Genomic DNA, 12,347 nt, shown 5'->3' on the forward strand with positions numbered 1-12,347 from the left:
AGACACATTTTACTTCTTTTATGTCGCTGTGAAGCAAATAATGTTGGTTTGAAAGGACAGATTGTGTATTTTTTTTGGCCTTTAAACGTGCTCTCGAGAGCGTTTACTTTAAAATAAAAGTAGTAACTAACTAAATTCACTGTCGAATAAAGTTTACGGGCCAAAAAATCCATAAGAAATTAAAAAGCAATAAAAGCAAACATTACTTTCTATGAGTCGGCAATGTTTTCCATCAGGATTTGGCGCTCCATCTACTGTCAGCAGAGGGGGAATAAACAAAAGCTAGCTTGCCCCGACATGCTAATGTGGACACAGAGTTATAATGAGCGTGCTTTTTGGTCTGTGATGATTTTAAGACTTTTAAGGACAAATATGATGCATTATTTAGAAGGGAGAAAATGTCACACATCGGGAAAATATGGAAAAATCTTTTAAAAAAATGAAATTTTTTTAAAAATGTGGAAAAAATCTTGAAAAATCATAGAAAAACAATCATTTAAGTCCATTTATCTTAATATGTGTACTTTAAGTATAAAACCAAACTGAACTTTTGGTCCATTTTAATTTCCAAGATTCTAGATTCTAACTGGTTTTCCAAATGTCCACGATCCAAAAGCCGTTTACGCAAAAACCTTAAAACGCGGCGCACAAATACATAAATATTCACACACAAAATCCAGCTTAATATAACAAATGGAGTTCAGAAATGAAATAATCCAATGCCATATTTTGTTTTGAAAAGGCACGAGAAAAACGCCGCTACATTGAAATGACGGCGAATCTGAAGGCGACGGAAAAACCTTGGGCAAACCGCGGCGTGTGTGGTTTTTTCTTCAGCGAAATATCTATGTAATGAAATAAAAACGTCACGATGAAATGAACGGAGCTCGTTAAATGGACCAAGGACGTTCACAAACGCACTCTGCGTTTGTTCGAGTGAAACGAGCAGAAGAAACCACTATAATGTTTACACGTGAATATCAGAGACGACTTTACCTTAAAGTGGGTCAACGCCGCACGAGATGTTAATGTGGGACAGGAAAACGCTGACGAGCAGGAATTTAGTGCTTAATCCGTGTGAAAAAAACATTAAAAATGCTGATATCTGTAGTTTATAGTTTCCAATGAAGCCCACTCAGACACTGGGGGAACATGCTTCCTGCTGTGAACTAGGGCTGGGCGTGGCCTAGTAACTCACGATACGATACGAATCCCGATACTCGGAACTCGATACGATACTCGGAACTCGATACGATACTCGGAACTCGATATGATACTCGGAACTCGATACGATACTCGGAACTCGATACGATAATCAGAACTCGATACGATACTCAGAACGCAATACGATACTCGGAACTCGATACAATACTCGGAACGCGATATGATACTCGGAACTCGATACGATACTCGGAACTCGATACGATACTCGGAACTCGATACGATACTCGGAACTCGATACGATACTCGGAACTCGATACGATAATCAGACCTCGATACGATACTCAGAACGCAATACGATACTCGGAACTCGATACAATACTCGGAACGCGATATGATACTCGGAACTCGATACGATACTCGGAACGCGATTCGATACTCGGAACTCGATTCGATACTGGGAGCTCGATACGATACTCGGAACGCGATACGATACTCGGAACTCGATACGATACTAAGAACTTGATTCAAAACTCGGAACTCGATACGATACTTGGAATTCGATTCGATACTCGGAACTCGATACGATACTCGGAACTCGATACGATACTCGGAACTCGATACGATACTCGGAACTCGATACGATACTCGTCCTGATTCTATCTGTTCAAACCGGTGTTAAAAGTTGACTAAAATCATGTGTCGATAAAGTAGATTAACAAAATGCATTAGAATCTCATGTTCACAAAGTCCTCAAAATACAAGTGTCACATGATCAAGTCACATGTTCCTCAGACTCCGCCCAGTTTCAGCCGTCTGGAGGTTCAGAAGTGTAACTCTGCTATTTCTAATGACTTGTTGTTGTTTAAAAGTATCACGATATGTCACAATCACCGATGTCTTGAGCACATAACGTGAACCGACTTGTTTTTGCTAAACATCTGGAACTGATGTCAGCGATGAACGAGGTGGTGGGCCATGTGACAGAAAAATGTATATATGTGTATAATTATTAAGAACACAAACTTACAACACAGACTAAAGAGTTTATAAACACGGACATCAATCTGGACTTAGGAGGCTCTAAGGACACGGGACCCTGGGACATCGCCAAGTCCCTCGAGGAAACTGCTGTCGTGACGTTGGGCGTTACAAAATAAATTGAATTGAACTCTTGGGCCTCAAAACCCCGGCTGTCGGAGCAAAGTGGATGTGTCAGGAAAGAAGGCTGGACGGCTCAAACTGCACCAAAAGTCAAGGTGAGTCGGCAATGTTTTCCATCAGGATTTGGTGTTAGCGCTCCATCTACTGGCAGCAGAGGGGGAATAAACAAAAGCTAGCTTGCCCGACATGCTAATGTAAACACAGAGTCATAATGAACGTGTTTTTAGGAAGTCTGGGATGATTTTAAGACTTTAAGGACAAATGTGATGCATTATTTAGATTGAGAAACGTCACATCGTCGTCATCGGAAAAATATTGAAAAAAAAATTATTTAAGTCCATTTATCTTAATATTTGTCCTATAAGATTAATACCAAACTGCACCAAAAGTCAAGGTCTGACATTCGAAAAAAACAAAAAACAAAAAAACAATTGGACTTCATTTGAAAACTGACCTTTTTGAAGGACTTTGGACGAGACGGGACTCTTTTGTCGTGTCGTAATATTCGTTTTATTTAATGGATGCCATGTCTATGTGTTTATATTTTGGGGGAAAAGACGAATAAATCAATTCTTCAATCTGTCGATGTCAAAAGTGAAGCAAAGATTCATCACGATTAATCTAAATAACTCTGGACACATCCAAAAGCACTCGGACACAGCTGAGCCCTCGCTGTGACACGCTTCCAGGACTGTACACGCTTAAACCAATCACAGCGGAGGTTGTCGGGTCGCCGGGCGGATCTCGTACCTGACGGGGCTCCTCTTGTCGTCCGGGTCGGCCGCGCTCACCGACCCGATCACCGTGTTCTTGGGCGCGTCCTCCTTCACCTCCAGGATGTAATGCGTGCGCTCGAACACCGGGGGCTCGTCCACGTCCTCCACCACCACCTTCACCGAGGCCTCGTCCGTGAAGGGCCCCCCAGACAGGAAGCGGGGCCCCGTCTGCACGTTCTCCACCTGCACGCGCAGACTGTACTGACGCTTACGCTCGAAGTCCAGAGGCTGAAACGCAGACACGGAGAAACGTCAGAGTTAGAACGTTTCATCAAGGACACACAACACACCAGCAACACATACATTTGGAGGTCATTTGTTTAGTGTCCCGCCCAAATCTTAAGCTCAACATGAGTTTTAACGAACTTCACGGGGCCGTATTGAAACGTGGGTTTTGGCAGTTTCGAAGCCCCAAATCGCATCTGCTTCTAAACACTGCCCTGAAACGGGAGTCAAGGCCCTGGTCATGTGATCTAGAGAGTTCATGAAGCTCGACATGTGATCTAGAGGGTTCATGAAGCTCGACATGTGATCTAGAGGGATCATGAAGCTCGACATGTGATCTAGAGGGATCATGAAGCTCGACATGTGATCTAGAGAGTTCATGAAGCTCGACATGTGATCTAGAGGGTTCATGAAGCTCAACATGTGATCTAGAGGGTTCATGAAGCTCGACATGTGATCTAGAGGGTTCATGAAGCTCGACATGTGATCTAGAGGGATCATGAAGCTCGACATGTGATCTAGAGGGATCATGAAGCTCGACATGTGATCTAGAGGGATCATGAAGCTCGACATGTGATCTAGAGGGTTCATGAAGCTCGACATGTGATCTAGAGGGATCATGAAGCTCGACATGTGATCTAGAGGGTTCATGAAGCTCGACATGTGATCTAGAGGGATCATGAAGCTCGACATGTGATCTAGAGGGATCATGAAGCTCGACATGTGATCTAGAGGGATCATGAAGCTCTACATGTGATCTAGAGGGATCATGAAGCTCGACATGTGATCTAGAGGGATCATGAAGCTCGAGATGTGATCTAGAGAGTTCATGAAGCTCGACATGTGATCTAGAGGGTTCATGAAGCTCGACATGTGATATAGAGGGATAATGAAGCTCGACATGTGATCTAGAGGGATAATGAAGCTCGACATGTGATCTAGAGGGATCATGAAGCTCGACATGTGATCTAGAGGGATCATGAAGCTCGACATGTGATCTAGAGGGATCATGAAGCTCGACATGTGATCTAGAGGGATCATGAAGCTCGACATGTGATCTAGAGGGATCATGAAGCTCGACATCTAGAGGGATCATGAAGCTCGACATGTGATCTAGAGGGTTCATGAAGCTCGACATGTGATCTAGAGGGATCATGAAGCTCGACATGTGATCTAGAGGGTTCATGAAGCTCGACATGTGATCTAGAGGGTTCATGAAGCTCGACATGTGATCTAGAGGGATCACGATGAGTGTCATTACAATGGAAGTGGCGATCACGTGGGAAAAGTGGGCGGGGCGTGATAAGGTCAAAGAACAAATAACTAATGATGAACCGTCTCCTTTGAGCGCCTTAAGCGGTTTCCAGACCGCGGCGTCCGAAGCCGAGTCCAGTTTACATCCAAAGTCTATGTAAACGCGCGTCGAACGCCTCCTGCGTTTTCCGCGGCTCGATTTCTAGGTTTTTGAGGCGCGATTCCTGCGTTTTCGTACTCTCTCGACGCTTTGAGCGCGTGTACGAGGCGCCCGAGGCGTCCAAAGCGGCTGGTGCGACATGTTCAGCTTTGTTCAACTTTCTGCGGCAGATGCGCAGCAGCCAATCAGAGCTGACGTGCTACAGACGACCTGGAAAAAGACCCAAAACCCACAAGATGAAAAAAATCCTTAAGACGCAGCTCTTGGAGCAAATAATGATATCGACTAAACTCTGCTCAGCTCTGAAGTATCTGCGGGTCCCAGACGGGCCCCGGGGCCCATCGCCTCCACTTATGGACTTTGTAAAGTTAATAAACCAAAGCCATGGTCCAACATTAAACTCTATTTACACCACGAGACAAGCAACACAGCACAACTCCTCCACTGCGCATGTGCAGACGACTCCACTGCGCATGTGCAGACGACTCCACTGAGCATGTGCAGGACGACTCTCCTCCACTGAGCATGTGCAGGACGACTCCACTGAGCATGTGCAGGACGACTCTCCTCCACTGAGCATGTGCAGGACGACTCCACTGAGCATGTGCAGGACGACTCCACTGAGCATGTGCAGGACGACTCTCCTCCACTGAGCATGAGCAGGACGACTCCACTGAGCATGTGCAGGACGACTCTCCTCCACTGAGCATGTGCAGGACGACTCCACTGAGCATGTGCAGGACGACTCCACTGAGCATGTGCAGGACGACTCCACTGAGCATGTGCAGACGACTCCACTGAGTATGTGCAGGACGACTCGACTCCACTGAGCATAAGATAAGATAAGATAAGATATTCCTTTATTGTCCCACATGGGGAAATTTCATTGGTGCAACGCAGGTAGATACAGAGGTAGATACAGAAGAACAGATCACTTATAGGAAGTCTGAAAAACACTTTCAGTAGAAGATCTCCTATAAATAAATAAAAACTCCCATAGACAAATAAATAAATAAATACATAAATACCATTGCATGTGATCCCGACAGTAATTGCACATGAATATGTGTCACGACAGCACATAGATTGCACATGAATTTCACAGTAATTGCACATGAATTGCACATGAATTCCAACAGCAATTGCACATATGACAGAATTGCACATCAGTATTAGGTTAGGTCAGTATTGCGAGTGTTCAGTACTAACAGTTTTTGTTATAAAGTCTGACAGCAGCAGGAAGGAAAGACCTACGGAACCTTTCCTTCACACAGCGAGGGTGGATCAGTCTCTCACTGAAGCTGCTCTCCAGAGCGGAGAGAGTGTCCTGCAGGGGGCGACACTCATGGTCCAGCATAGATGTGAATCTAGCCAGGACCCTCCTGTCCCCCACCTCCTGCACCGAGTCCAGAGCACAGCCCAGGACGGAGCTGGACTTCTTGATGACTCTGTCCAGCATGTGCAGGACGACTCCACTGAGCATGTGCAGGACCACTTGACTCCACTGAGCATGTGCAGGACCACTTGACTCCACTGAGCATGTGCAGGACCACTTGACTCCACTGAGCATGTGCAGGACGACTCGACTCCACTGAGCATGTGCAGACGACTCCACTGATCATGTGCAGATGCCTCGACTCCACTGAGCATGTGCAGACGACTCCACTGAGCATGTGCAGACGCCTCGACTCCACTGAGCTTGTGCAGACGACTCCACTGATCATGTGCAGATGCCTCGACTCCACTGAGCATGTGCAGACGACTCCACTGAGCATGTGCAGACGCCTCGACTCCACTGAGCTTGTGCAGACGACTCCACTGAGCATGTGCAGAAGCCTCGACTCCACTGAGCATGTGCAGGACGACTCGACTCCACTGAGCATGTGCAGGACGCCTCGACTCCACTGAGCATGTGCAGGACGACTCGACTCCACTGAGCATGTGCAGACGCCTCGACTCCACTGAGCATGTGCAGACGCCTCGACTGCACTGAGCATGTGCAGACGCCTCGACTCCACTGAGCATGTGCAGACGCCTCGACTCTACTGAGCATGTGCAGGACGCCTCGACTACTGAGCATGTGCAGGACGACTCCACTGAGCATGTGCAGGTCGACTCGGACGCACGTCTGCTGCTGAGTGTATTTTACGGACGTGAGTCCGGGGCGTTTGTCTTCTAATGTACAGGCGTCTAACTTCTGCGTCGGGCGTGACTTTGGCGCGGCGGTGTGAACAGCCCGTTAAAGGTGGAAAAACACTTTCTAAATACACTGTAATAATAACATATTGGTTTGTATTTTATACGGAGATAAAGGTTCAGAGATTACAGTTTGTTCCGGTCAAAATAAACTCTAAGACATTTGTGAACATCAGTCGCTCACTGTGGTTTGACCTCTGTTTGACCTCTGTTTGACCTCTGCTCCACTGACTCTCGTCTTCATTAGAGTCCGTCCAGATTAAAATGTTTCTGTGTTTCACGTTCACACAAAACATCCAAAATCTATTCAGTATTTCAACATAACCTCTTCCCGGAGCCACATTAAAAAATAATCTGGCGTGTAACATTCGTTCGCCGTTGACCAAACCGCATTTCAGCGTTCACCGTGTTTACTTCAATTACAAACCTTTTTCACCCCGTGACCTTTCACCCGGAAACCTCCCCCGTGCAATTTGGCTAGAGAACGGCCGGCGAGTCTAACGGCGTGACCGGCGCATTGACAGCGTTGGCCCGTCGTCGAACGCCAATCCCCAACGTTTGCGCGTCTCGTTTGGGCGAAATGATTAAAGAAATGAAAGAAGCCAAAACGTCTCCCTCTTTTTGACGGATGCGCGGGTCAGAAACGGCACGTTTTCAATCAGCGCGTTCCGTGTTTAGCGTCTCCTTTTCGGTCAATTTCCCCGCGCTTCTTTCACTCGGCGAAATGATGCGGCGATCAATCACGAGCGTCTGTCCGCGTCCGGCTCGTTCGGGCTTTTGTTTCGGGGTGAAATGAAAAGATCAGCGCCCGAGATTAGTCCGACACGGCGCGTGGATAAACATGCGAGCGCCGGTGCTGCTGCTGCTGCGGCGGCGGCGGCGGCGGCGGTTTGTGTAAAGGTTTGGGTCACGTTAGCATCTGCGACATGCGTTTGCAAAGGATTTAATGGTACAAAAGACAATGTAGTTACGCTTTTTCTTCCCGTCAAGCGAATTCGAACTACTTTAATTCCCCAGATGTGCTCAGAGTGGAACAAAAAATGGTTTTAGATGACGAACTAAACTAAAAATGAAGTCTCTATTTCATTAAAGGGCCCATCATAAAGGTTTATACAATGTTCTAATTTTGACTTTCTTTGGTTTATTTATACCTGTTGTACATATAAATGATAGTTTTACACCAAAGGAGCAGGTATTTGGGGAGAAAATGTTGAAAAATGTGTAGAAAAATGACAGGAAGTGACATCACACCAGGGACACTCATTCCAGACAAAGTTTATGCAGAATTTACACAAAGAAACAACTGTTTTTGACTCTAAACATTAATTCAACAAAATAAAGTCTCTCTCATATGTTTTTATTTGTCAAATTAAAATAAACGGTGACATTAGATGAGTTTTGGCCCAGTGTTTGCTGGGTAATTTACTAGTGTGATGTCATCAATTACAGACACAAAGTGAAATTATAAACCTTAAAAATGTGCTATTCTGCTATAGGTCGTCCGACCTGTAGGGGGCGCTTTAACTATTGAAAATGTGCGTCGCGACGTTTAAACGAGGCTGAAAGAAAAAGCTAGTTTTGATTATGTTGCTTATTTTAGCATGTCCGGGCAAGCTAGCTTTTGTTTATTTCCCTCTGCTTCCAGTAGGTGGCTCCTGATTAGAGAACGCCTGACAGAGAAAGTCATGTGTGGTTTAGTACGTTTAAAGGCCAATATCAATACAAACGGTGTGTAATATGTGTCCTTTAAGTGTTTTGAGTGAACGATAACTTCAAAATACAAATGTTTTCATGAAAATATAAAATATAAATACAAACGCCACATTCCAAACATTATTTTAAAGGTCCACAAATGTCCACAGCGAATCCTCCGCTCCGTCTGACACAGAAACAAAACAAACGTTGATTATAACTTCTTATCACCCACCGAGCGCGTTAAAAGCAGCGCGGGCCGGACGTTCGCTAGTGCCGCGGATCCGGTTAGCCTTTCATTTGTACAGTAGCGACGCAGCGTGATCTGGACGCACCTTCGTTAAAATCCAAATGCTCCCCAATTATTTCCATCAATGCAGAGATGCAGAGAGAGGAACATAAAAGCCGCCGCCGCCGCCGCCGCCGCCGCCGCCGCCGCCGCCCTACGCTTAAACGCGACACGGCGGGAAGCGCTAACCGGGCCCGCTAATCACCAGGAAGAAAAGAGTCTTTTAACCGACAAAGTGAGAAATTAAAGCATATTTACTGGTCAAAAAGGTTTCAGGGCAATTCAAACTTTAATTTGTTTTCCCTTTGTTTATTGACCGAAGAACATAAACTAACTAATAATTAGGGTTTATTACGAGACAAATGACTCTTTTTGACCGTTTGATTTAATAATGTCACTTTCTTTCTTTCTCTTTGTAATAAAAAGCTCAACTCGTCACAATTAGTCGATAATTGCTTCGGCCCCAACGACGACGACACATTTGTCTAAACTGGAGCCAGATTTAAGTCGTATTGTCATAATAGATAAGATAAGATAAGATAATCCTTTATTGTCCACACATGGGGAAATTTCATTGATACAACAGTAAGGAGTGCGTTGCTCTAGGACACAAAGGCAGCATCCATTGACGAATCAGTGCCAAACGGTCTCCACCGACTGCTACAATAGTCGATTCTAACCTTTCTTCCGCTGCCCTCGTACCAGAGGCTCCTTTGTTCTGATGTGAGCTCTTCAGCCGTGATGTGTTCATGTCAGCGGGGCCCAAATGCCAAGTGTCCATCACAGCGGCTCGATGTAAAGGCTGCTGTCAAACGCCCGGGATCCCGCGCTCTTTGTCCCGCCCCTCTTTGTCCCGCCCCTCATTGTCCGCCGCACACGTACCTCCAAAACGTCTCGCCCGGTTCACCGACCGCGCCCCCCCTTTTCACCCACGGACCAGTTCACCAAAAAAAAAACATCTCGTCAATCACGCGCGTTTCAGTCACGCCGCTGCCATTTCGCAGACGTGGCGCGTGATGTGGCCTCTCGCTGTTGTCGTAAAAAATGGAGCATCAAAGTTTAAAGTGAAAGGGTCGATAGATGAAGAAGACAGAAGTTCTGCACCGGACACGCCCTCTACACCGGACACGCTCTCTACACCGGACACGCTCTCTACACCGGACACGCTCTCTACACCGGACACGCCCTCTGCACCGGACACGCTCTCTACACCGGACACGCTCTCTACACCGGACACGCTCTCTACACCGGACACGCCCTCTGCACCGGACACGCTCTCTACACCGGACACGCCCTCTGCACCGGACACGCCCTCAAAGCTTTCAAGAGCACTGACTTTGTGTCTGATCCTAAAATATAACACCCGGACAGTTGGAAATGAGGCTCCTTAAAACTGTCTGCAGTGGGCTAACGTTTATTAGCATAACCATTAGCATTAACTGCTAATGACCTGAAACAAACAGCTCCGCCTCAGTCTGGAGTGACCTCTGTAAGTCCACTGGCCCCTCCTGACCACAGGGGTCTTTGGGGGCGTGACAGAAGAGAAAGAATACTTTGTTTTCAGACTTTTGGTTGGCACTGCCCACAGTGAACATGCAGCTTTAGTCCACCAGATGGCAGTAGCAACGAGCGTGTGACATGACTTCAGACACATAAAAAGGTAACATGAGTTTAGATTTTTCCCACAATCAGAACTCTTCCATCGCCCAAAGTCGTGCGGTGGCATAGAGCGCCCGGTCGTGTTTAAAACGTGCTCAGCAAAAGGAATAAAAACACATAAACATGACATGAACCACAAAAGCGCCGGTTGCTCCGCCTCTACCTTCCGCAGCCGCAGCACCCCCTCCTGGTTGCTCTTGTTAGTGGAGATCTCGAACATGCCGGGCCCGTCGCTCCCCGTGATGCGGTACTCCATGTCGGCGTTCTCCCCGATGTCGGCGTCCACCGCCCTCAGCGTGCCCAGCGACGCCCCCAGCTCCAGCGACTCGGGCACGCGGAACTCGTAAAGCGCTGCAGCAGAACGACAAAGAGAGAGAGGTGAAGGACACACATTTACACTTTGTTATCTCCTGTTTTACAACTTAAAATGATAAAAAAAAAAAACTTTCTACGAGTCAGACGTTCCCTCGTCGAGATTTTAGTGTTAGCACGCCATCTACTGGCAGCAGAGGGAATACAAGGGGCAAAATAATGAACCGCGTGAAAATGATGACCCTTTTTGACGCTCTAAACATTAATTCAACAAAATAAAGTTTTGATTATCAGATGAGTTTTGGCCCAGTGTTTGCTGGGTAATTTCCTAGTGTGATGTCATCAATTACAAACAAGAAGTGAAATTATAAACCTTAAAAATGTGCTATTTTGTGATGACATGTTTATCATTTTTAGCATTAGTCAAAACATATTATTCTTAACTGCGTGTTAGTTCAATGAGTCGTCCGACCTGTAGGGGGCGCTTTAAGTGGGAGAACGTGCAGAATTGGTAGCTGACTAAATACGTTTTTGCCCCACAGTATGTCGGTCCAGTCCTTGATCGTTGGTGATGTTTGTGTCGTCCATTTCTTTGAGACGGTCTTTTTTCCCGCCTCCAAAAGTACGCTCCAAAGGTGTATCCATCTATTGTGTCCACGACAGGAGTTTTGAGTTCTAAAGTTCCATTTTTTGCGTTGTGTTATCGGCCTTTAAACGTGTTCTTGAGTTTACCTTGGCCTCTCGCGACACGTTAAAACGATGAAAAGAAATCCTTCATTCAGCTCTTAAGCCGGTTTCGTGATAAATAAAGTTCTCTGGCCTGAACTGAACCGATCATTTTCAACAAAGAGAAGAACGGGAGAGCGTGCCATTACAGCGAGCGAGAGCGAGAAAACGAGAGTGTGAAAGAGCGGCGGACACCTCTCGCTGTAAACATATGCGCCACCTCTCAACGCAGCCGCGCTCCTCCAGGAAGTAGACGGTGCCACGGGCCGGTGTAAAAAGTGACACATCCGACTCTGGAGCTGCGACACGCTCAATAATGTCCCCGGTGAACTCAGAACGATAAATCCTCCGCGCAGTCGCTCAGAACGGAACAAAAAACGCATTTGTTTCATTTTAAAGTGGAAGTTAAAGGTTACAGGTTAGATCTGTGCAGAGGCGAGGCCAATTTCAGTGACAATGCATGTTTTTAAGACATAAAAACGTGTGTAATTCATGTCAAAACAAGACAAATCAAAAATGATATATGTACGACACACAAATGTATGTCAAAGTCATTATCTGTGCAAATGAAATGGTAATCATCTTTTGAGCGCGTGGAGGGTGAAACATGTCGAGAAGGCGTGTCCTATGGCGTGATATCGAGTCTGTTTACGTGCGGGGCAAATGACACCGCGCCTCCCGGGGTTTAAGCGGCGGCGCGGAGGAACCGGCGGACGCCCTCGTTTCAGAGGGA

At 46.4% G+C, this 12,347-nt stretch overlaps 1 protein-coding gene across 1 annotated transcript in view; it reads right to left on the reverse strand.

Annotated features, from left to right (window-relative positions):
* LOC140364317 (cadherin-6-like) overlaps positions 1-12,347 on the reverse strand; it is an 87,942-nt gene that overhangs the window by 26,390 nt on the left and 49,205 nt on the right. The window contains exons 5-6 of the mRNA XM_072450414.1: positions 10,740-10,927; positions 3,076-3,329 (exon numbers count right to left, since the gene is read on the reverse strand). Of these exons, the coding sequence (XP_072306515.1) occupies positions 3,076-3,329; positions 10,740-10,927 (442 nt within the window). The remainder of the gene's footprint in view (positions 1-3,075; positions 3,330-10,739; positions 10,928-12,347) is intronic.

The sequence above is a fragment of the Eucyclogobius newberryi genome, unplaced genomic scaffold, assembly GCF_026437365.1.
Source record: "Eucyclogobius newberryi isolate DKJ021-1_F unplaced genomic scaffold, fEucNew1.0.hap1 SCAF_18, whole genome shotgun sequence".
Classification (NCBI taxonomy): Eukaryota; Metazoa; Chordata; class Actinopteri; order Gobiiformes; family Gobiidae; genus Eucyclogobius; species Eucyclogobius newberryi.